This window comes from Lygodium microphyllum, chromosome 18 (genome assembly GCF_053477565.2).
Source record: "Lygodium microphyllum isolate KBCC chromosome 18, Lygodium_microphyllum_v1.1.10, whole genome shotgun sequence".
NCBI classification, from domain to species: Eukaryota; Viridiplantae; Streptophyta; class Polypodiopsida; order Schizaeales; family Lygodiaceae; genus Lygodium; species Lygodium microphyllum.
In genome coordinates, this window is record NC_141152.1 from 136552558 (window position 1) to 136578246 (window position 25689).

Genomic DNA, 25689 nt, shown 5'->3' on the forward strand with positions numbered 1-25689 from the left:
CGCGATGGAAACTCCTTTTCAGGTTGATTCTGCGCTCATTCAGCCCTCAAACACTGCTCTGATACCATGTCAGAGTGCAGCGGTGCGGAAGCGTAGGACTGAGAGAGAGAGAACGCAGAGAGAAAAAGGGAGAGAAAGAGACAGTGTACAATGAAGATCTGCTGTATAAAGAATGATGAATACAAAGATATACACAGGCGCAGTGCGCTGGACTGCGTGTCTCCACCTCGACGATGCGACCTGCTGTCCACCTCGAAGTCTGCTGCAGTCTGCACTGTCTGCTGTCTGAAATCTGTGAACAGAGACAGAAATCTGCACGGCACCGGTCTGTAATCTGCGACAGAGAAGAATAGCCAGACTGCTGAAAACGTCGGCAATATATAGCCGAAAAACTGCCTGGAATGGGGCGCCAAAAATGCAGCCGACTGCCTGTTGCAGGGTCGGACTGCCACGTGGCAGTCCGACTGTGCAGCCCGACTGCATGCAGTCCGACTGGACTGCACCAGGCTGAAACCTGCCTGGCTGTGATCTCTCTAACACGAACAGAATCTGAGAAAGAGATAGAGAGTACACAACAGATAAGAGGAGAATCAGTAAATTCTTTAACTCCAAACAATTGATACAAAGATAGCTCTGTCCACCCGTGCGCTTCCACTGTGTGAAGCTTAGATGGCGATCTAGACAGAAGATAGGTGAAGAGCTTAAGGCTAGCTGGAACAACAACTTTGACTGGGTGAAAGATGAGTGAGAGATGGCTGCGAAGGGGTTTAGCTTTTATAGCCCGTGAAGGTCGTTAGGTCGGTCTGCTGACCGACCTACCATATGAGCCTCCACTAGTCGGCCAGGGAATATTCCAAGGAATATTCCCTTTACCATCGCGCCTCGAGTTGCTACTAGCTTAACCACTCCGTCTAACCCAAAGATTAGACCCACAACAGTCACCTTTTTGCCATCCGGTCACATAGACCTCATCTGACATACAAGTCAAGACTCAACCAATGTCCGGGCTCACATTTGGCTTCTCCTCATAATGGGGGCCTTACAACTTTGAGCACCATGGATCATTGGTAGCACCTAATGAGGGTGGGGCATTGATCATATCTAACAGATATCAGCTCCGATCAGCTGAGAGAAAGTGTACGGTAGTCAAGGCTATAATCCAGAGGTGGAAGACAGTCAATATCCAAACCATGTAGTCTCATCCAAATAGTCATCTGTGAATACCAACAGTTCTTCTCGCCTCCAACTGCTAGTTGTCTAGCTGAGGTTAGTGCCAATCTAGAGTATCTATGGCGTGGAAGTTCCCATAGTGTGTGCCAAAAGGTCACTGCCTTGAAGAGTGCCTCTGTAGCTATAGGTGTTGTCTCTAGCTCTACTCTGACAATGGGATGTGGGGTGGAGGGCTTACTCCTAATCATGCGTGCTATCGTCATGATCAATGGCCTTTCCACGCTATCCCAACCATCATAATAATCCCTCTCTATTGCAATCTAATCAGTGAGTAGGCTAAGACGCTTGTGGTACAAGCTGCAACCCCATACTTTTGCTCCATATAGTAATGTAGGTGTGACTAGGGTGTCAAACAACCAGAGTTTGGTGCGGGGCTCCTGGAACTGTATATCAGCACATCGACTCTCTCTCTGTGCCATTATCTGGAGTACCAGAGCTACATACGCACATACACATACACGACACTTATCACACTCACAGCACCGTATTTTCAGTTTCCAGTTTTAGCTTTTCATTCAGCACTTTTATTTTGGATAGCTGGACCTCATCAGTTGTATCACAGTTTGTCTCATAGGCCAGTTTTGGTCTTTAGAAGACGTTAATATAACTTTCTTTCTTTCTTTCTTTCTCTCTCTCTCTCTCTCTCTCGTAGCAGTAGTAGAGAGTGATGCATGGTGTGTGGGTATGAAAAGATATACTACTCTTTAGGTTTTTGATAGTTATATGTAAAGGACTAAAGTACAAGTGCAAGGGTGTATTCACATCTAAGCACGTATAAAAGGCATGGTGGCCCTTTATTCCAACACAATGCTTAACAAGTTGTAGAGCTGGGTCCCACCTGATCGCCAAATTGTAGGGGATGGTTGTTGCATGATGGTGCATATTGGAGGGGTGGGGGCGGAGATTAGTGTAGGAGGAAAGGGGAGTCAAAGATTAGAGATGACTAGAGGCAGAGACAGAGAAGTCTGGAGACAGAGGAGTCTGGAGACAAAGACAAAGAAATTTAGAAATAGAGACAGAGAAGTCTAGAGATAGAGGAGTCTAGAGACAGACATAGAAGTTTGGAGATAGAGACAGACAAGTTTGAAGACAAACAAAGAAGTCTAGAGACAGAGATAGAGAAGAGAATTATGGGGAAGAGGAGAAGTCAGAGAAGTTTGGAGGCAGAGACAAAGAAGTCTGGGAAAGATGAAGTTTGTGTTGGGATAAAGGCCCTTTTCCACCTCTGTGTATAGTACACGTGCATTATTTAGTTGTACATGTGAATGCCCCCTTACGTGCCCTAAGAATAAATACATTTTATTCTTTGTGTACCAACACATTGTTGGTACACCCAATTTGAATTGTACTTTCACTCTCTCTCTGTGTCACTCTCACTCCGCGAACTGCTGCACACTCATGCTTCTCGAGACCACAAACATTAGTTGCCAGTTGCAAGACTGACAGGCGGCAGATTGCTTGCGAACAGGTCGAGTAGAAGATGGCGGGCTCACGATGGGTCACGAGCAGGTGTCAGCACATAGATGGACGACAACAGGCATGACACATGACCAGTTGCAGTAGGCGTGACCTGCAACCAGCGCGGACGGGTAGGCTCGTCATGCGACGTGCCTGGTGGGTCAACGGAGTCGTCAAATTTGTGCAAATTTGAGCCCGAAAATTTGGGGCTTTTCCCAGATTTGATCTTTTTTATGCTTGGCAATGACATTCCTGTCAAAATTGCAGACATTGTGCATGTTGACCTCAATCAAATTGGGGATTTTGCCAAATTTGTTAGAATTTCGCTCTTTCGAGTAAACTTTCTTGACATTGGAGCTCGAAAAATTGGGGCTTTTCATACTTTGATGAAATTTTGCTCAGCTGCGACAGATTTGCTGACATTTATGCAATGTTGGACCTGGAATTTTGGGATTTTGTGCAGAATTTGGTAAATCTCTGCAGTATTTACCCGTGTGGTGGCTGGTTTGTGTATAAACAACAGAGATTTATTACTGTTTGAGGAAGAGCAACAATGTATTTTTCTGGTTCAGCTTGTGCTTTTGCAATTCAGTGCATTTACCCTTGTGTTCGTGATAAAAATGGCTGCAACTTCTTCCAGTTCAGACATCAAGAGTTTGATGGTCATGGCTTTGACCTTTGGAAAGATCATATGCAAGGCATATTGTTCGTAAAGTATTGTGAGGATGCTTTGCAGGAAGATAAACCTGCACAAATGTGTGATGCAGATTGGGCCAGAGTTAACAAAAAGGGTGTGGCTTACATAAAGATGGGTGCCACTGATGACATTTTGACAGACATTAAGGGTTTAGATATTGGTTATGCAATATGAGAGAAGTTGAAAACTACCTATGAGATTACCACTTCTGTTAATCAGGTGCATTTAATGCGCAAGTTGGTGAATATGCGATTGGATGAGTCAAAGCCTGCAGCTGAGCACTTGAGTGCATTTACTGGCATTTCAAATCAGCTCAAGGATGCAAAATTGGATTTTGATGATAAGTTGAGGGTGATCTTTTTGATCATGACACTACTTGATTCTTGGGAGACCTTGGTGGTTTCTCTCAGCAATAACCCCAATCTCTCATATGATGGTGTGAGGTGTTCAATCTTGAATGAAGAAATTAGTCGTATGTCTAGTGGAGAAGGCAACAACTCGGCTTATAATGTAAGAGGCAGGGCTGAAAAGAAAAATGCAAATGCTGGACAAAGAAATAGAAGCAAGAGCAAAGGAAAGGAAAATAGTAACATTACTTACTATTATTGTGGTTGGAAGGGCCACAAGAAGCCCGATTACAGGTATTACAAGAAGGAACAAGAGAGAAAGAAGAACACAGGAGACAAAAATAAGAAAGAGGATAAGACAGATGCATCTGAGACAGCCAAAGGGAAGGAAAAGGCCAATGTGGCCTCCAGCGTAGTCATAGAGGAGCTCTTGGATACAAAGTGTTAGGGCTCGTTTTCCACCATATATTTGTTGTTTTATACCTTAGTATTTGTGTGCATGTAGGCTTGAAGGTTCAACATATGTAAAGTAGCCTTTATCTTTCACATGATGTTTCACCTGAAAGTCAGGGTGTAGGTAAAAAATGTAAGGCAATTGCGCGTAGTGCAAAAACGTGGAGATGTCAAGACAGCACTAGATTCTGGTCGTTGATGTCTGATTCTGATAATATATGCTTGTTTCTTGAATATTGGTGCAGTCTACTTCAAGTTATTTGATGAGGAATGGCTGTGATGGTGTAAATCTGTATGGTATCTTTCAAGACAACAATTCTACGCTGATGAATATGATATGTATCTCATGTCTATGTATTTCTCCTGAATATTATGTGTGTTTAATGGTCGTGAATTCATTCAAGAAGTTTCATGCACCAATAGGATTGTTTTGGCAGACTGGTGTGTCTTGTGTTTCTGTTATGTCTCTGCGGAGGCATAACATAGAGGCTGACGTATTATGTGCAGTTGATTACGATGCCCTTGTATGTCACATGTAGGATATGCAGATTACCAAGGCTGATGTGATTGATGCACTTTTGTCAGTTGATAATGGTGTCACTCAGACTTGGATTGTAGACTCTGGTGCCTCTTTCCATGTAACTTCTTGCTTGGAATGTTTTGCTATATTCAATGCAAGCAATTATGGAAAAGTGTACCTTGGAAATAACCATGCTTGCAACATTGATGGGATTGGCATTGTACACTTGTCTTTAGATAATGAGCAAGAGCTTGTGTTGAAAGATGTCAGATATATGCCTGGCATCAAGAAGAGTTTACTATCTGTTGGTCAGCTTGACTTGCATGGTTACACTACACTGTTTGGCAGTGGTTTGTGGAAATCGAAAAAGGGTTTCATGTTGATTGCAAAAGGAACCAAGAAGGGCACCTTGTATTGTTTGCATTGTAGAGTTTTGAATGGCAAGTTTCTTGCAATTGCTGAAATTGATTGTCATTTAGAGTTGTGGCATAAGAGATTAGGCCATATGAGCTAGAAAGGACTTGATGTCCTTACCTCTTTGAAGAGGGTTGATGGACAAGGCTCTGAACTTGACTTTTGTAATAATTGTCAGTTTGGAAAGCAAATGAAAAATTTCGTTTACTCTGGTGTCTCTCGTACGTCCAATGTCTTGGACTTAGTGCATTTTGATATATGTAGTATGCTTGTGAAATCGTTGAGTGGTGTTGCATATTTTGTTTCTTTTATTGATGATTGTTTCAAGAAGATTTGGGTTTATCTGTTGAAAAAGAAAAGTGAAGTGTTTACTGCTTTTAAAACTTTTCATGCATTTGTGACCATTGAGACAAGTAGAAAGTTGAAATGCTTGAGAACTGATAATGGAGGTGAGTTCACATCTATTGAATTCAAGTCCTTTTGTGACTTGCATGGAATTAAGAGGGAGCTTACAGCTCCTTACAGCCCTTCTTCAAATGGGGTGGCTGAATGATATAATAGGACTTTATGTGAAAGAGTGCGGTGCATGCTGTCCACTGTTAAATCTCCCTCATGAATTTTAGGGAGAGGCACTTAAAACCGCGGTTCACATTTGCAACTGCTCTCCAAACAAGTCCTTAAATAATAGCATCTTTGAGGAGGTTTGGTCTGGCAAATTGGCCTCATATGACCATTTACACATATTTGGCTGTGATGCTTTTGTGCATGTTAGAGATGAGCTGAGGAACAAACTTGACCCAAAATCTACCAAAGGCATCTTCATGGGCTATGGTGATGAGGGTGTATTTGGCTACAGAATGTGATTACCTCAGTTCAAGAAAATTATTCATAGCCGTAATGTTGTGTTTAATGAGGCAAAATTGCTGAAAGGTACTTTAGCCTCTAATGAAAATATGAAAAATGTCAAATTTCAGAATTTGCAGCCATCTATTATTTCAAATGATGAGCCTCATGATGCTGTACCACAGGCTGAAACTGATGATCAGCCGGTTATTTTTGAGCCAGATGATGATGGACAACAAATAGAAGCACAAGGAGGTCATGGACATCAAGATAGACTTGCTGATTATGAAAATGCAGGTGCTGGTAATGAAAATGAAGGTGCTGTACAGCATGAACAGCATGCTGAAAATGGCTTACATCAGTCAATAAATGCTGAAAATGACATACCTCCACATGTAGACCCAATTCTTGAAAATGTAGATCATTGGGTACGTAGGTCTACACGCTTAAGAAGGTAGCCACATAGGTATGACCCCTTGCATTATGTGATGCTTACAGATGAGGGTGAGCCTCCTACATATAAAGAGGCCAAGTCATGCAAATTCAGCAATAAGTGGGAGCTAGCTATGCAGGAAGAGATTAAATCTCTGTATGCTAAAGATACTTGGGATCTTGTGTCTTTGCCCAAAGGAAGAAGGCCTCTTCCAAACAAATGGTTTTACAAAGTAAAGATGGTTGATGGGAAACCCAAGTACAAGGCAAGACTAGTTGCCAAAGGGTATGCACAAAAGGGAGGGATTGACTTCCAAGAGGTCTTCTCACCTGTTGTGAAAATGACCACTCTACGTGTGCTTTTTGCTCTCATTGCTGTATTGGACTTAGAGCTGTACCAAATGGATGTAAAAATAGCTTTTTTGCATGGTGACATTAATGAGAAAATCTACATGAAACAGCTTGAGGACTTTGTAGTTTTTGGAAAAGAGCAAATGGTGTATAAACTAAAATATAGCTTGTATGGGCTGAAGCAAGCACCATGGTAGTGGTACAAAAAGTTTGACACTTTGATGCTCTCTCATAGGTTTACACATAGCCATGTAGATCATTTTTTGTACATGAAAAAGGATATAGATGGCAGCCCCATCATACTTATTTTGTATGTGGATGATATGTTGCTAGTTGGGAAAAGAAAGACTATATCCTTTTTCATTGTTTGTACATGAAAAAGGATATAGATGGCAGTCCCATCATACTTGTTTTGTATGTGGATGATATGTTGCTAGTTGGAAAAATAAAGACTAGCTTGGATGCTCTCAAAGATCAGCTGAAATCAGCTTTCTCCATGAAAGATTTGCGGAATGCAGAGCATATATTGGGCATGAGGATTCGCAAGGATAGAACACATAAATTGCTGTTATTATCCCAAGAAAAGTACATTGAAAAGGTACTGGACAGATTTAACATGGTTGAAACTAAGCCTTTTGGGGTGCCATTACCTCCATACCTTGAGCTTAGTAAAGCCAACAACCCAAAAGATGATGTGGGAGCCAATGCTATGAAGGGAGTCCCTTATGCACCAGCTTGTGGCTCTCTTATGTATGCTATGGTTGCTACTCATCCAGACATTGCTCATACAGTGGGAGTTGTTAGCAAGTTTATGCCAAATCCTGGCAAAACACATTGGGATGCTGTCAAGTGTATTCTTCGATACCTAAAGGGTACACAAAGAAAGGGTATTTGCTATGGGCAGGGTGCACTTAGTTTGCATGGTTATTGTGATGTAGACATGGTAGGCAACTTGGACACTCGTAGGTCCACTAGCGGTTATGTCTTTATAGTTGCTGGTGGGGCTGTTTCTTGGTGTTCTAGGTTGCAGAATGGGGCCATTTCTTGGTGTTTAAGGTTGCAGAACATCGGACCACTGAGTACTACTGAAGTTGAATACATATTAGCTACTGAAGCTTCTAAGGAAGCTATATGGTTGAGCAAACTTGCAAAGGATCTCGGCATGTCTATGGGTACTGCAATATTGGGATGTGATAGCCAGAGTGTTGTGTATCTAGCTAAGAATGCCATGTATCATTCACGCACAAAGCATATAGATGTGCAATATCCCTTTATCAGACAAATTCTGGAAGATGGACAACCTTATAGATGTTCTCACTAAAAGTCTAAGCAAAGCTCAACATGAGCATTGCATACGACTAGTGAGAGTTGGCTAGAGGTTCACTTCGGACCTTTAAGTGGGAGGTTGTTGGAATAAAGGCCCTTTTTCACCTCCGTGTATAGTACACGTGCATTATTTAGTTGTATATGTGAATGCACCCTTAGGGCACACATGCCCCAAGTATAAATACATTTTATTCTTTGTGTACCAGCACATTGTTGGTACACCTGATTCGAATCATACTTTCACTCTCTCTCTCTCACTCTCTGTCACTCTCACTCCTCGAACTGCTGCTCGCTTCTCTAGCTGAGCTTCAACAGTCTGGAGGTAGAGAAGTTTGGAGAGAGAAGTGAAGCTTGGGGCAAGAAAGAGAGAGAAGAGAAGTTTGGAGACAAGAATGAGAAAAGTAAGATAGTGATGCTTAGTGAAGAGACACAGAAGTATACAGATTTGCAAGAGCACACTTCTATTAGCATCAAACGATTGCTTGATACAATGGTTGCCTCCCTCTCTTTTTATAGCTGAAGGGAGGGGAGCACAAAAGATATTCATGCAATATCAATATATAGAGATGGAGTAGGAGTTTTCTCTAGATGCTCACAAAAAAATCTCCAAAAAATCTCTGGGTTGAGTGTGCCTTTGCAAGCTTGCAGTCAGGTCCAGTGTGCCTTTAGAAGTCTCTAGACAAAAAGTGCGGAGGAAAAATCCCTAGCGGGGGGACTTGTTGAGACAGGGTCTCCCAAGGTCCAAGAAATCTCTTGAAAAAGTTAGTCTAGAGAAAAGTCCAACTCTCTCTAGAAAAAACCATAAGTCACGCAAGTGAAAAGTAAACTACTAAACTACCTTGTATATGATAAAGATTGTTTCTATGCCATAAAGTGAGTATAACTCAAACACTTGCTGCTATATACAAGTGTGAAATATAACTCAAAGCTTTTTACAAAAGAGCTCAAATGTGGTGTTCCTATGTGCTATGTACGATGTGATAGCAATCCAAGATCCTTATGGCACAAGTGACAGCGCACAAGAGGAGGCAACAGCTTTTGGGTGGTCCTAACCTATAGATGACAGCTTTCATGACAGTTTGAGTAGGGCAGTAATAGTTTTTCAGCCTTTCTTGTGATGAAACTCTTAAATTTCTCTGTCTACAACATTCTCTCTCATCGTACAACAATCTTTGAAGTGATTTTAGCATTTTTAGTGGTCCTAAGCTATAGGCGACAGCTTCCATTGTTGTTTGGGTAGGACAACAACAGTTTTTCAGCCTTTCTCTCGATGAAACTCTGAAATTTCTCTCTTCAGAGCATTCTCTCTCATTCTACAGCCATCTCTTAAGCTATCTTAGAAAAATCTAGCCACTTGTCATTAGAGTGGAAATATTGGAAAATCTTTGTTGTAAACCCTAATTTATAGCAAAAATTAGGTTTTAATAACCACCTTGGGATGCGTGCTCAGAATTAAGGGCCTACTAGGACTTGAATTCGAGGAGCTAAAATTAAAGAAATTTAGGGAGATTTAGGAGGCTAGCTAGCCCATATCAAATTTGGGGTTGAATTTGTCTTTCAAGGAGTTGGTGAAGGCCAATCCCCAAGCAAACTAAGGGACAAATTGGTTTGAAGGCTTGTTGGTCAATTTGGATAACAAGAGGTACTTGGATTATTGGAGGAGATCAGAGAATCTCAAATGTACTCTATTCATTTGCAATAAAAGCTAAAGAAATACTATAAGGGCCATGAGTTTTGGGGCTAACAGGGTGTCCATTGTCCAAGATTAGTATGGCAAAGTGAGCATTTTCAATTTATTTGAATTTTATGCTTGTTGTAATTGTTGATTAATCAGGTCATTACCACCCTCTTCAAGAAGAAAGGCTGGTTTCAACTTGCCTTTAGATTGACTGGGCTGAGCAATATGTTTGTTGGACAGAAGATGAAGGCTTGTTCTGGTCTTTGTTTTGGTCCATATCCATGGTTTGATTCACCTGGGGGCTCTTTCGGTTAGGGCATTCACCCATGAAGTGGTCCAATTGGCCACATGAGCAGCAATGACCAGCAAAAATACCCCACTTGAGCTTGAACCAAAGAGGTTGCATGCCTTTGCAATTGAGGTGTAACTGGTTGAATCTCTTTCTTGCAGTATTCCACAACATGCACAGTCAATTGCGGTTGGTTGCCTTGAGACTTGGGGTTACCAACACATGACCTACTGCAATCATTGCATCCTTTAGAAGAGTCTAGTAAACTCCTAGGCATTTCTCCGCTTCTAGCCATATTGGTCATGCTTGCTTAAGCAAGCATTTTAAATCGGCCATTGGATGCCACGAGACAATATGCACCTACTACTTATCAAAGAAATGGGGTTGCTTGTTGAGAAGAAGATCCCGTGTTGAAGAGAAAGAAGCAGCCATGCGGATCTGCAAAGATGTCTTCCACATAGCCGATTTGAAGGATAGATGTTTGCCATCGACGGATCCTAGCAAGCATGGGAATTCGACCTGTGAAGAAGAGAATAACACCTCGCTCATGGAAAGCCGAAAAGCAGCAAAGAACCTCTTGAGTATTCACGTGTTTGTCCAAGATCTCCTCTTGCGTGTAGGTAGTAGTAGCTTGGTGGTTATGCTCGACACACTTTCTAGAAGAGAAGTCACAAACTCGAGCAATTGTTCCCAATTAACTTCTTGCAAATCTTGTGAAGTTCAATCTCTCTCTCTCTCTCTCTCTCTCTCTCTCTCTCTCTCTCCTATATGGGGCAGCTATTTGGGGTCCGAGTCTGTTTCACACGAGGAGACAGCCTTTGGGAGACCAGGATGGACCAGAGAAGGAATACTATGATGGATGGGAACATATGGAAAGACCACTGGTCATGATGATCTCACGCATGATACGAGCGAAGAGCTCGACCCCACATGAGATTATCAGAGCTGAGTTGGGGGCATCACCCATGGTGGCTGAGGCCTTGGTTCAGGCAGTGACTTTCATACATAGACTATGGGAGCTCCCCCAAGATAGATACCCACGGCTAGCCCTGGCCTCTTCTAGACAACTAGCAGCAGACGGTGACAGACATTGTTGGTATGCTCAGATGAGTACATGGATGTGTCTACATGGTCTGCAGATTGACAGACTACCCCCCTTTGACTATAGCCTGGATTGCCCTACACTTGACCTAAGCCGATCAGAGCTAAACCATGTGATCAGAGCAGACATACTGAAGTTAGATACGGAGAAGACCTGGATCCGACCCCCCTCGCCCCATGGCACGAGGATGGCACACTACCAGACCCACTTCCTCCAGGTATCTGAGGATGGTTTCATCACCCGACCCAATTACATGGACACACAGCTGCCTCATGGACTACGCACAGCTATTGGTCAGATCCGCACCTCATCCCACCACCTGAGGATTGAGACAGGCAGATGGGAGGGTATACAGACAGAAGAACGCATATGCCCACTATGCGACAGAGAGCCAGAGACAGAGGAACACTACATCTGCCGATGCACTGTATATTACGATATACGAGGTAGATACCACTGTCTGTTTCGAGAGGGTTTTGGACCCTTGAGACGGATCATGCAGTATGAGGATCAAAGATGCTTGGGATTTTTCCTCTTGGAGCTCCAGAGGCGCAGAGCAACAATTCTACGGAGTAGGAGGCCCCCACAGCTCGGCTCACATAGACAGAGAGCAGTCACTGACTTTTTCATGGATACACGACAGAGTATGGCAGATACCACTACTACTGCCACACAGCCTACAGGAGTACATCATCTTTGGACCTCATCTTCTGTAGGTGTCCCTTTGGATAGAGCAGTGGCACTTAGCCGGTCTAGGCGCCCACGTCCACTCGGACGAAGGCCTAGACATCCACACCACAGACAAATTAAAGCCATCATTGAGCGCCACATGAGACAGATGCCAAGACGCCTTAGCTATGCAGAGATACACCTCCCTAGAGAACAGACATATCATTGATGGAGAGTTTTCCTTTCTCTACTCTCACTTTCAGATCACTGACATGTTTCCCTTTTATGGGACACTATTTCATTTCCTTTTCAGTCTTATAGGCATGTTTTTCATCTTTTTTCTCGTTCTAGATGAGAAACACACCATCATTGTATGTACTGCTTTGGTCTCATAGGCCACATTGGCCTTTTAGAGACGTTAATATACTCTCTCTCTCTCTCTCTCTCTCTCTCTCTCTCTCTCTCTCCCCATTTCCAACAGTTTGGGAGCAGATCGTGGATTCTTAGTTGGCGGTGGCCTATTTTCCCACAGAGGACAATGCAACGGATCTCTTCACAAAGCCTCTTCCACAAACTTCTTTGCTTCATCATATGAGGTTGTTGGGGCTTGAGACACTCCCAAGATCTGAATGGGGGTGTTAGCCTACCATTTTGTTTTGTTAGTCTGCCATCTCTTGGTTGTGAGCTTCATTAGAGTTTGACGGAGACATTGGAGCTTTGACTATATTTTCCATTCAGTTTTGTGTGCATTTCTTCCCCTAGTTTGGGTCAATTGCATATGCATAGTGTTGGCAGCGATTCCACATGTCCCATCAGAGGCTATGCAGCTTGTGCATCAACAATCAGCCCTAGACATCGGCGATCAGCTCCTTTCAGCCTTCTTGGAGTGCACGTTAGCATTTTTGCACCGTCAGATGGCTGGTCAGCTAGTTTCTGAGCAGATGGACTGCATATTTTTGGGCCAGTAATGCAGTCAGCCAGATTTTGGTGGAGAGGGCCATATATAGTCCACACTTGGCAAGGGGGTAGATCATCATCTTCTGTCTTCTACAGGTTTCACATTCTATTTGCGTCTCCGGTGCTGCCATCATCTTCTTCAGCCTGATCCAGAGGCCTCATTGATACTTTGGGCTGCATGTAGGGATTGATTAGTTGATCATTGTATTCAGCTTTCTTTCAAGATTCAGTGTAGATTTCTCTTCCATTCTTGTTGTGTTTCTCTTCTCCTTTTCTCACAGTGTTCGTGTTGCTCTTTTGTTGCGTACTCTCACTGTTTTGCCTTCTGAGGCTTTGATGAGGTCCATCTTCCCAATGTGCGCTCAATGTCAATCTCCTGATATTAGGGTCCTTATCATTGAATGGTGCCTCCACATGGTTGTTTTAGAGCATGTTGAAGTCTCTTTCTAGAAGGATATCTTTTAGATAGAGAACCTCGTGATGTCTAAAGAGGCATGCATGGTGAGTCTCCTCGTGTTAGCATTTTGTGAGGTTGTTGATGCAAAGCAACATATAGAGCCCTTCAATTTCCTTGTCCAGATCTAGATTCATATAAAGTGTGCCTCCTCGTCTTGCTTGACCACTTTGACTATATGCTCTAGCTTTTGTCAATATAACATGGCAACTCTTGTACATCTGCTTGTAGCTCCTGTTGTACATGTCTCCCATTCGGATCCTTGCATCTTTGGAACTTCCTACGTTGGCATTGGTGTGTCTTAGTGTAGAGCATAATATTTCCCCCCTTGAATGTCTCCTCAAAGATCCCAACATCCATCTATAGTGCACCGTTACAATTCCATGCATAAAACAAACTGCATGCATCAATTCTTGTAATGAATTTTGTGGCCAAGGAAGTAGGAGACCATATAGATCATCATTGTCTGTGCAAGTTTGAGGTGCACATGCAGAGGACAAGGTTGATATTTCTAGTACATAAACTTGTCACCAATGTATGGAGACATTGAATTGAGCAATGCTTGAGGGGCACATCCACTCCAATGAGATAAAGTAAGCCTGAGATGTAGGTGGGATGAAGACCACCATTTTATGCAGGGAGTAAACCTAGATGTATAAGTGAAATCCTTCAATGTGGCCAAAGGAGTAAGCTGAGATAGCTGTTAAAGCAGGGACCAGGAGGTTCTCTTGATGTGCATGGGGTTCTATTTCTCTTTCTTTTATATTTTGGTGTTTGACATTTATGGAGATAGTTCTGTGAAGAGCGATGATCTCTTTGAAACACTTAGTAGATTGGAAGGGTTCAATTGATGGTCATATGTGGCACACATACTCCTGCTTATGACACACTCCCACACATCCGGGAATCTCTATTTGTAAATTGGAACTTAATTAGGAGTGTTGTTTTATTCAGAAAAAGTAGTGCGCGCATGATGCTATTTCATATCTGACATTGCTGTTTGCTGAAGCTGCTCTTTTTTGTGTTATGTCATGTCATGCAGTGCTGCCCAGCAGTTGGCAAACATGGGCAATCATATTGCTGCAGAAGACTATGCATTAGAATTTAGCATACATTATTTCATGCACCACTGCTGTTAATTTCATCTGTTTTTATTATGTTGCAGAATGAGGAGATGGAAGAAGTAAAGCAAAGAGTAACTCGCTGTTCCAGGCAAAAATTAGAGTCAGAGGGACTGGCTCTATTTGATCTTTCTGTTCAGCATGAGGGCAACTTGTTCAGGTAGAGTAGGTTTTGGATCTAATTATATCCACAAAGCCTTTTCTTGCAACAGTTTGTATTGATATCCATCTGAATGCAGGGATAGAATATTAAGGTTTTACACAAAGTCTCGGGATGGATTTCTTCCGCCACACAATCAGTTCAGCCAGGTCAAAATGTTTATTTAACATGAAGTACAGTAGTTCGAAAAGAATAGAGACTATCTTTACTATGTTGGTCTGGTCAATGCTCTTTAAACAAGCAGTAACCTTGAGTGTTAATGGAGTGGTCATCTTTATGCGATGCGGCTTTTCGGCATTGGTAGATATCAGATACAAAATCTGTCATCTATGCCATATAATTTGTTGTGGAGCATTAAGGATCTAAGGTATCAATGCAGTACTATCAAAAATTTTTAGTAGTTCCTCTTAATTCAGAGTGAGCTGCATGGAATTCTTTTCCTTTTCCAAGAAAAGGCAAGTATGGTTATAACCACCTCAGCCAAAATGTTGACCAGTTTCCTGTCCCATCTCCCTCTTGATGGTGTTAATAGTCTCCATCCTGATTGTGAAGAGAGTCCCTTTTGTAGAAATATTCTACTGCTTAATGGAAATGACAACATCTCACTATCCAGATTTAGCAATCTATGATGCTCGCAATTATCTCACATGGATGACAATTACTTGTAGTTTATTGGGCCTTTAAGAAACCTAGTGTGGGATAGTGCTCAAATATTGCCATGTGATGAGAAATGAAAGGATCCCTTGAATAACATCATAAGCACATGCTTATGAGGATGCACTAGGGTTCTCAGAGAAAACACAGAGTTAATAATATGACTGACACAATGAACTCAGACAAGAATGCAGATGAATGAATGCTGAATGCTGAATGAATAATGAATAAGTGAGGAAGAAATATAAGTGTGTGTTCAAGGAGTGGAGGCTGTCCAAGCACCATCGTCTCTTGTGGGAGCGGGCTGAGGGAGCATGTCATCCTCTGGGTACACATTCCGAGTTCAGCAAGCCACCAATGTCGATGCAGAAACATGATGTAGACTACATTCACAGCAGCATAGACAAAGAGGGCTGTCAAATGCAGCAGGTCTTGAAAGGATAGAAGATGAGAGAAGGCTGAAGACGGGGAGACAGCAGGCTAGAGTGACAAAGACAGCAAGGATAATGGTTGGAATGGCAAAATGCAGGAGTGCAGCTTGGTGACAAAGGTGAAGCACAGCAGCTGGTATCAATATGCAGCAGTAGGGAGTGGCTGCAGATGAAATCACAGGAGGTTGCAAGGGTTGGAGATGCAGGTGACAGCACCTGAGTGTGAAGGAGCAGCTGGGTGGCAGACTAAAAGCTGCAGGAGAAACTGCAGCCGTTGGGAGAGCTAGAGAAGTAGGCAACAGCTCTTAGAGGTGTAGGTGCAGTAGGGTGATGGAAGAGGGCTAGCACTGAAGGTTGAAGTGAGGGATTGTGAGAGTGTGCAATGGAAGAAGGAACTCGAACACAGAGGAAGAGAGAGAGAGAGAGAGACAATCTAGAAGAGAAGAAGAAAAGAAACCTGCACTAAACAAGGAGCAAATGCTGAATACTGAAGGACTGATTAGTCCCTGCGCGTAGCCCACAGTGTTAGTGAGGGCACCAGATTAGGTTGATGATGACGGCAGCACTGGAGACGGAGGAAGACAATGGAGTCGGAGTGTGCACCTGCCAGAAGGAAGGAAGATGACCTAATGATGATGAAGTGCGGAGAGGGGCAGGCTATAAATAGCCAATAATCCCCAAATCTGGCCGACCTGCCCCAAAAGGGTGCCAAAAAGCTGGCTGACCAGCATGTAATGCTGGTCGTGCTGGTAAAAATGCTAGAAAGATATAGGTGGCATAGAAAAAATCCTGAAAGGCATGGACAATGTCCGATAGGCAAGGACAACCCGAGAAATGCAGAAACTGCACAAGAAAAGCACACTGGAACCTAACAAACAAAAGAAAAGCACACTAGAACCTAACAAACAAAAGAAATGCACTCAAATAGCCACTCTAGAATGAGTAGCCTCGCCCATCAAAACACATGACACACCTGTTAGAGCTCCAAAAGTCCTTGTCTGACTTAGACTAAGGCTCATAGGTAGGAGATGACAAGGCATGACAAACATGATTGCTAATAGGGATAAGGGATGTAAGTCACAGTGCACATTGAGTCTTTTTTGTAGAATTTTCTGAGCCAATTGTCCTAATGAATATTTGCAAGACTTGTATTAATTGACTCAATCCTTTTTTGGGACTATTTTAATAGCCGAAAAAATGCCAAAAAAAAAAGATTAGTGAAGTGGCAATTTCTCATGGCTTCACACTCCATCTCCGTTCCAAAAAGGATGGTCAAAGAGAGTGAAAAGAAGTTTCTAGTTTTGACCCAAAAGGTTTGACCCCAAGGAGACCAAGGCATCTGGTTAAGGGTGTCGTGGAAGATTGTTGAGGAACCTACTAGGATCGTAGATGTTATGGATATCTTCTTTTGAGCCGCCTAAGAGGTAACCCTAGTGAAATTAAGTTATTGGACCAAGGGTACCATTGATGGATTGCCCAAGAGCCTATGATGATTACAAAAGTTAAAAAAAAATCATATGGGACCTAGCTTTAATTTTGTTATTGTTATTGTTATTGTTGTTTTTAAAAAAATGTTTGGAGTTCACCATCCAGACCTACGGCAAAGCGCACTTGCATGCCCCATAGTTTCTCCTTCTCTTCACCAGCTTCCACACCGAATAGATGCCTGTTCGGTAAGTCACAAGTTTCCCCATGAGCTTACACCTTGCATCTTGGAATGTGAACAATCTCCACTACAGTGGGGCACGTGGTTCTAGAAAGTTGATTGTTCGGTAGGAGCTACAGCCTGCCCTTGCCGGACGGATCGACATCCTACTTCTACAAGAGCACAAGCTCACGCCCACCCAGGCCCAGCAGGTTGGAAAGGTACTCCCGGGCAGCTCGCGCACTTACTGGGAGCACACCATAGGTGCCTATGGCAGGAGTGGAGGCGTATGCACCTCTATTGGCCTGAGTCTCACCACCTGTGTACAAGACCATGGTATTGGGAAACCCTTCACCCTTCACCCTTCACCTGCAATTTGCGTTTTTGCGTTTCTGCGTTTTGCATTTAGGGTTGCGTTTAGAGTTTGCAGCCCCAAAAAGGGACGCCATCTTAGACTGACTGTGCCTATTTATAGGCAACTCTCTCGTTCATTCCTTATGGCTAATTCATTCAGTCCATCACCTCTTCTCTCTAGCCTCTCCACTACCCTCACACCCCTTTACGAGGACCTTGCGGTTCATGGTTTGTGACTGTCATCATCATCTTTCTTGTGCTATGGCACCCTTGTTCCCTTGTATCACATTCAGTCCACGATTCAGATCTTCATCATTCCATTCATCAGAGTTCCTTGTCTCTTCTCTTCTCTTCTCCATGTTTGCCGAGTTCACTCCGTGTTCCTCCCCGCAAACCCTACTGTCTCGCTGGTATATCATCTTTTGACATGGTATCAAAGCTGGATCTGCTCACCTAGCAGCGAAGATTCTCCACTCCAGTGAAGGCAAAGACCGGTGGTGGATTCGACATCCACTTTTCTTCTTCCACTGCATCAAAATCTTGTTTTTTCAGATTTCAGGTGTTTCACCTTACTGCCCACACCTCGTTCGCTGAGAATATGTCAACTGAAGCTATTCATTGCTATCTCCATGAGTTGGCGCTTGATTTCCAGTCCTCTTCACGGAGTTTGGAGCTGATTCCAGCCAGGCGACTACTATTTCTGTGCAGACCTGCTGCCGTGCAGCCTGCTATGTCATCACAGTCCTGCTGCCTGCGTTTTTAGTCTCTCTCTCCTACAGCCTGTCCTGCTTGCATTTTTAGTGTTTCTCTCTTCTCATCTGTGTTTTTCTACTGGTTGCAATCTCTTACTGCTGGTCACATCCTCCTCCCACTGGCAGCTCACTTCCAGCCCTTCCACTACCCCCCCACCCCTTGAGGCGGACATTGCGGTTCATGCTTCACACTGCCCTCACACCCCTTGAGGCGGACATTGTGGTTCATGCTTCACACTGCCCTCACACCCCTTGAGGCGGACATTGCGGTTCGTGCTTCATGGTGGCTGACCTCTTCCTTCTTCAGCAAGGCACATTGGTATCCATGGCTTCTTTACCAACAGATGTCCAGACTACTAGGTGCTCCTACTGTGGCATCACCGGACACACCACCGATGCTTGCCGACTTCGACCTTTGCTCCCCACCCCCCAATGTATATACATCTTCCACCAAGCACTCCTTGTGCCACCTCTCCTTTCTAGGCCACAAAGATCATTCTATATCGGCTATCAGAGTACTATGCTCAAGGCAATAAGATGCATCCGATGCGTTCTAAGTCCTTTCGAGCACATGGAGGATCGATTGGCACTATGACCTCCTGGAGATCGTCGCAATGCCAACGACAGTCTTCTCCCACTTATTTTCAGGTACAGTAGCTTCCACCACCTACGGATCTGCAGTCCGCGGTATCCATGGCTTCTTTACCACCAGATGTCCAGACTACTGGGTGCTCCTACTGTGGCATCACCGGACACACCATCGATGCTTGCCGACTTCGACCTTTGCTCCCTACCCCCCGGAGTATATGCGTCTTCCACCAAGCACTCCTTGTGCCACCTCTCCTTTCTAGGCCACAAAGATCATTCTATATCGGCTATTCGAGTACTATGCTCAAGGCAATAAGATGCATCCAATGTGTTCTAAGTCCTTTCGAGCACATGGAGAAAAAAAACAGCAGCAGCAATCAATATGCTGAAATCAGCTTCGAACAGTGTGTGATAGGTTGGAAACAGGTGCTAGACTCTTGTAGATAGCAATGGCTAGCTTGGACCGTGATGTCCTCCGTGTTTGGGGTGTGGGCAGTAAGATGAAATACCTGAAATCTGCAAAAACGAGATTGTTTGATACCATCTCCTCGTCAGTCTACTCCTTCAAGAGACAGTGGTTGCTCGACTCCTTCCTCTTCTTCGGCTACCCAGTTTGCTCCACTAAGAGACAACGATTGCTGTCCACCTCTTACTCATTCTGAGCCCCACTCTTCCCCACCCTCGATTGCTTAGGTTTGAGAGGCCACCTCTGGGAGCTCTTCGGCACCCTAGATACCTTCTTCCGCATGACCGGCGGCACTTTCTTCATCATCAGACATTTCGGAGTCCGTGATCCATGAGTTTTTGGATTCCCTATCTACTTCAGAGGGGGATGTTATTTCTTTGCCCTCATAAGTCAACATCATCATCTTTTCCTATGTATAATTGCATTTCATTCTTCTATTGCAAAAGGATGCTTAGACAAGCAAAGAATTCCTTTGTAATGAGACCATTCAAGTGGCATCTTGTCACAACATATCCCTAATTGCATTACCCCTTGCATTGGTATTGCATTTATATATTAGGCATTTGGAACAAATGAAAACCTAGGAACTCAGGTATTCCTCAAAAGGAAACCCATGCATCGTGCAGCGTGATCCCCTTTTACCTCATCGAGCAAAGCATCATGAACTTGCATTGCTTACCCAAGATCCTGAGCAATCTAAGTGGCATCTTGTCACAATACCATGTCTCTTATTGCATTAGTATTGCATTTATATATTGGGCATTCGGAACAAATGAAAACCTAGAAACTTAGGTATTTCCCAAAAGGAAACCCATGCATCCTGTAGCGTGATCCCCTTTTACCTCATCAAGCAGAGTATCATGAACTTGCATTGCTTATCCAAGATCCTAAGCAACTACCCCAACTCCCCATAGTAGCTATCCTCGTCTATTTCTTTACCTTATCATACTTCTCCGTTGGGGAGGGGGGGTGCTCGACAAGGGAGGTGGTGGGGGGGAAGAAGATCGAGGGATCGTGGGATGGTCGGAGGTGCTTGGCGGGTGTGGAGAGGGGGGTGGTGGCCCTGGAAGGGGGGGGTGTTGGCCTGGGTCAGTGGGGGGGGCATGGGAGGTTTGGGGGGGGTGGATGTGGGGGGTGTGGGATCTCAGGTGAGGTAGCCTGTGGCGTGGGTGGTGGATGTGGGGGGCTGCGGTTCTGCCGGGTGGGACGGGCAGGGGGGGAACTGCGGAGCGCTTTGTCGAGGGGGCGTCACTTGTCCTCTTGCTCCCTGCTGTCGAGGCTGTGTCTGCGGAGCTAGCTGCGCTCTCCCCTCCCCCCCCCTGCCGTCTCCCTCTCTGTTGTCTGTGGACGCGTGTGAATCTATCAGTGTCCACCTATGGGCCTGTCGACGGAGCCGCCTTGGCTCTGAAGCGCGTACAGTCTGCTACCTGGTGCCCAAAGTCATGGCAACATAGGCACTACCCTGGTTGTTGGTCATTGTGACCTGCTGCCTAAAGGAGTGACCTCCAGCCTCTATCTCCAAGAACTTGGGTATACTCTGTGTCTTTCACGGCCACTGGTATCTGGGGACTCCTACACTTGTCACAGCACCCGCGAAGGAGGCAGGAAGAACTGTGCCGAAGAGCCGACCAAAGTCCTCCACTAATTGGGGGTACTCTACCGCCAGTCCGGGGAAAAGTAAAGTGACTGGGTGTCTGAGAAATTTGTTGTGGAGCTCAAATGACTCCGCTGTGAAACCATTGTACTAGGGAACCATGTGAATGACCCCCTTCGTGGAGGCATAGGCGAGCTCTCCACTAACTCACAGGATGCATCCGCAGAGGTGAGATGAACCATGAAGATCCCACGGCCCATGAGGACTACCTCCACGATCTGCGCTGTGCCAATGCGCAGTGTGGAGTGGAGCCAATCCCGAAGCTGGGCCCTGGCTGGAGAGTGTCCTATTACTTGACCGAAAATTGCTATTTCTTTAAGCTCCAGCTCTGTGGCGCGGACGGCCAAGAGTTGTTCCTCAGAGAGGACAACGTGCAAGGTGTTTGACTGGGGGGCACTTGCAGAATGCACCGGCGTCTGACCAGAGGTTTCCATTGCGCTTCGCTACAGAGAACCTACCAAACACACTGCTGTACTGTCGGAGGGGGGAGTGTTGCTGCAAATGGAGGGAGCAACTGGGGGGGGGATTCTGTTTTCTAATACTGATAGAGGCGCCAGGTGCCACGGATGACGACGTGGGAGGCCTGTAGGCAGGTGGCCGTAGGGTGGAGGAGACGAGAGAGAACGCGGGTGAGGTACTAGGGCCGGGGGGGGGGGGGGGGGGACTAGGCACGGGGCAGGTACCAGGGCGTAGGGGGTGACCAGGGCAGGGGGGAGGTGCGAGAGTGGGGGGGAGGTATCAGCCGGGGGGGCACAGCGTGATGGTGGGAGCCACAGGGCGGGGGGGCGCATAGAGGGGGGCAGTGTGATGGTGAGGAGGGAGGGGCGTAGTGTGATGGCAAGGAGGGGGAGGCGCAGCTTGATGACGAGAAAAGGGGGGGGGGGGGGGGGCAGCGCGATGGCGAGGAGGGAGGAGAGAGGGATGGGGGAGGCGTGATGGCTAGTTAGCAGGGGCGCAGTTTGACGGGGTTATGGGGGTGAGGGCAGCGGCGCGTTGGTAGGATCTCGACTCGATCGTTGTATTCATGTAGCTGCCCACTTGCATTTGTAGGTTCTCCCATTATCTTGGAAGCTGTTGTCAAAATGTGCAATTGTGAGAAGCACGTGTGTTGTGCAAGTGAGTTAAGTCATAGTGATAGGCCAAGGACCTTGAGATATCAATGGGTGTCAATAAGTTATGTTGGTTAGGTACTAAGTCGTGGCTAGTGTCAATCTGGGCCTATGGTGTTTCATTAGCCATTAAATGTTAGTGGTGACATTAGGAAATCGGTATTAATTAATAATTAATGCTAGTTCAGAAGCCAATTAATACTCAAGATCACTTGGGAGTCAAAATTGCCTACCCAATCTAATTGTGGATAGGCATATTTAATTTTTGGGCTGGGACAAGGGTTGAAATTAATTTTCAGAATCATTAATTCTGAAAATTAATTAAATGGATGAAAAATCAAATTAGAAGGCTTCCAGCTGGCAAAAGTTGCTTCTGCAAGCGAAGGAAAGGCTATTAGAGGCTGGTGGAGGGTCATCCCAGCCATTTCAGTGGATTGTGAAGGTTGAGAGAGAACGAGAGAGTGCTGTCCAAGAAGATATCGGCAGGTTTTGGCCATTCCTAGCCAGCCAAGAAGGTTTCTAGTGCAGGCACAGCCCCAGCAAGGAGGGTAATGATTGGAGATTCCATTTGAGGCTGGGTGACATCTATCTGAGGCCTCTAGGCTGCTGATCAACAGCTTGTAATGCTGTTTCATAGCAGACAACAACTGATTCTAACACTTTCCTTAGAAAGAAATCAGAAATTTCTCTCTGCTCAGCTTTCTCTCCTTGGTAAGCAATCTCTCAATAGTTCTTAGCCATTCACAGCAGATTTCATCCATAGAAGGTGGACAATAGAGCATTTGCTGCTTAAACCCTAATTTACAGCAAAAATTTGGGTTTGGCAGCCACCTTGGGTCATGTGTTAGGAAATTGAAAGCTTAATACTTGGAATTAGTAGCTGGAATTCGAGTGATTGCTAGAGATTTTAAGAAGCCAGCCATCCCAATTGGATTTAGGGTGAGATTTGACTAGCCAACTAGAGGCCAATCCCTTGTTAGATCAAGGGGCAAAGTCGAAATTGAGGGATTGCTAGAGATTTTAAGAAGCCAGCTATCCTAATTGGTTTTAGAGCTAATTCGACTAGCCAAGGGTCACAATCCCTTGTTAGATCAAGAGGTACATTGATAAGAAGTCTTGGTGGTCATTTTTGATAGCAAGAGACATGGAGAGTGAAGGAGATTTGAGCGAAATCTCAGTGTACTTCATCCAATCTTAATAGAAGCCAAACAAATACCACAAGGGGAGCTAGTGTTGGGGACAATCGGGAGTCTATTGTCCGAGATTGATTGGTAACATTTGTATTTTAGTTTATGTGAATTTTATGCTGGCTGTAATTAGTGGTAAATCAGGTCATTACCACCCTTCTTGAAAGGAAGTTTGGTTTTATGGTTCCATTTCCGGGACACCATCAACTCCCTTGAATTGGTCAGCCTGTTGTACATGATTGCAAGTCAAAAGCATTGCTTTAGTGCTGAAATTGTAATTAGCTGAGCATTACAACAAGAATGTCTTCATACAACGAGATGGAAGCAAGTAGTGATGATGCCTCTTAGTTTGAAAATTCACAAAGTGTTGGGGGAAATGCAATGCCTAATCTTGGACAAGGGGCTCAACATGGGTTGTGAGTAGTTAATGTTGGTTTAGACTAAAATGCAGGTCCTTCCAGGCCTCTTAAAGGTGACAATGACTAGTAAGAGGAATTTGATGACCAATTTAAAGATCAGTTGAGGATAGTTGCTGAAATGTTTGTGCAATTTGCAAATTATCCTTGGTTCATGCTATTCTCAACTTCCCAAAGGAGAGCATCGAAGGCAACAAGAGGAAATTGTCTTCAAGAGCTTCAAGTTAGCAAGATGTTTTGAAGGATGAGCCAATGCATTAGCACGATGTTCCAAATGTTGGTAATGAGCATAAGCAAATGGTGCCAATGGGGCAATTGATGCATGTGCAAGGTGAACTTGGAAGTGTCAATCCAATGCTTTTTGGACAGCAAGGCATGCATGTTGATGTGGGTCACCCAAGGTACTTTGGTTGTGGTTTAGTTTTCCAAGCAATGGTTGGTAATGCTTCAGCCATGGGGATGCAACGATCAAATGTGTTTGGTATGTAGCCACCTATGCATGGTATGCAGGGACTAATGTATCTTAATATGGCAAGTGAAATGGAAAACCAAATGCATGGCAATGTTGGCATGATGCTGGGGCACAAGATAGCATGTTTGGAAGTGCATATATGCAGCTCTTTATGTTTGGGACTCATGGTATTAATGCTAGTCATGCAAATGCTCCATATAGAGTTGGTCATGAGGAAAATACAACTAGTAATGCTTGTATCAGGAAAAATGCAATTAGTAATGTATGCAATGTATGGGAAAATTATATCCATATGGCTGGTAGTATGCAAATTCCCATGCATAGTCATATTGCAATGATTTGAAGAATGCAAATAGGAATGTTTCCTTATGCATTTGGTGCTCCTAGCATGTGAGGTATACATGAAGGACTAGTCAATTAGATGTGAGGTTTCATGTTGGTTAAGATAGAATTGTAGCAATGTGAAAGTACAAAGGATCTCCAGGCTCCAAAGGAAAAAGGTCTAGAACCTAGTGCGGTTAAAGTTTACATGTGCTTCTTGGTGAAGCTTCAGTAGTGTTTCATCAATGATAGATGCAAATGGATGGAGGAGGGTGACTTGGCAGATCGTCTTGAGTGATGCACTTTACCTTGATGTATTTTAGTTAGAACTGACTTTGGATTGGGCCTAATGCTTAAGATCAAGATTGCATCTCCACTCTCCTCGTGATGGACTAGTAGATCTTGGATGTACTTGGGTTGCATCTAGGGCACTGTGTGTTGATAGTATTTTTGCCATCGGGATCACTATATTCAGTGTGCTAGTTACTATGAATTGGTATATAGATATGTATGGTTTGCACCTATACTCTGAAATTGTACATTTACAAGATCATGGGTATATATGGAATACATGCAATATACATTTAGATATGGTGTATATTTGCAAGTCATGTATGGGACACATGGATGGTATGTAATGTACATTTACAGGCCATGCAAGAGAAGTACATTTGCCTAAGTTACATGTGGTTTGTAGCTGATGGATGCTTTACATGAGTATCATGTGGTACACCATTGCTATGAGGTGTTGTTTACACTCAGTTTATGGATTGCAATGCCTTGATGGTCAAAATAGTGTTGGGTTTTGTCATGTGGATATATTCCTTATGGTTATGACAATGGTTATGATTCATGTGTGTGGATCATAATTGGTTTAAGTGGTTGGAATTTTAGACATGCAGAGAGCATGAGGATGGTTAAGCAATAGGTGCGCATGTTGTTTGACTATGATGCCAACGTGTATTTCCAATAGGGCAAGAGATGCTTTGACATTGTAGTGCAAATGAAGGGGATTGTAGGATTTCAAAGGGGAGGTCTATCATGGGGATGCAAATTATTTGATGCTTTGCTTAGCATTTGATTTAGCTATTAATCAAACATGCAAATGTGAGAAGCACATGTGTTGTGCTAGTTAAGTC

General features: G+C 44.2%; 1 protein-coding gene across 3 annotated transcripts in view; it reads left to right on the forward strand.

The window, feature by feature from the left end:
• The window catches only part of LOC148021423 (uncharacterized), a 128481-nt gene that overhangs the window by 42233 nt on the left and 60559 nt on the right, over window positions 1–25689 (forward strand). For 2 of the 3 annotated variants that reach the window (XM_087699292.1, XM_087699291.1), the window contains exons 2-3: window positions 14386–14501; window positions 14581–14650. In XM_087699292.1, coding sequence (XP_087555418.1) covers window positions 14386–14501; window positions 14581–14650 — 186 coding nt within the window. Of the gene's footprint in view, window positions 1–14262; window positions 14502–14580; window positions 14651–25689 lie in introns of all 3 variants that reach the window. The other variant, XM_087699293.1, reaches the window with a different exon arrangement.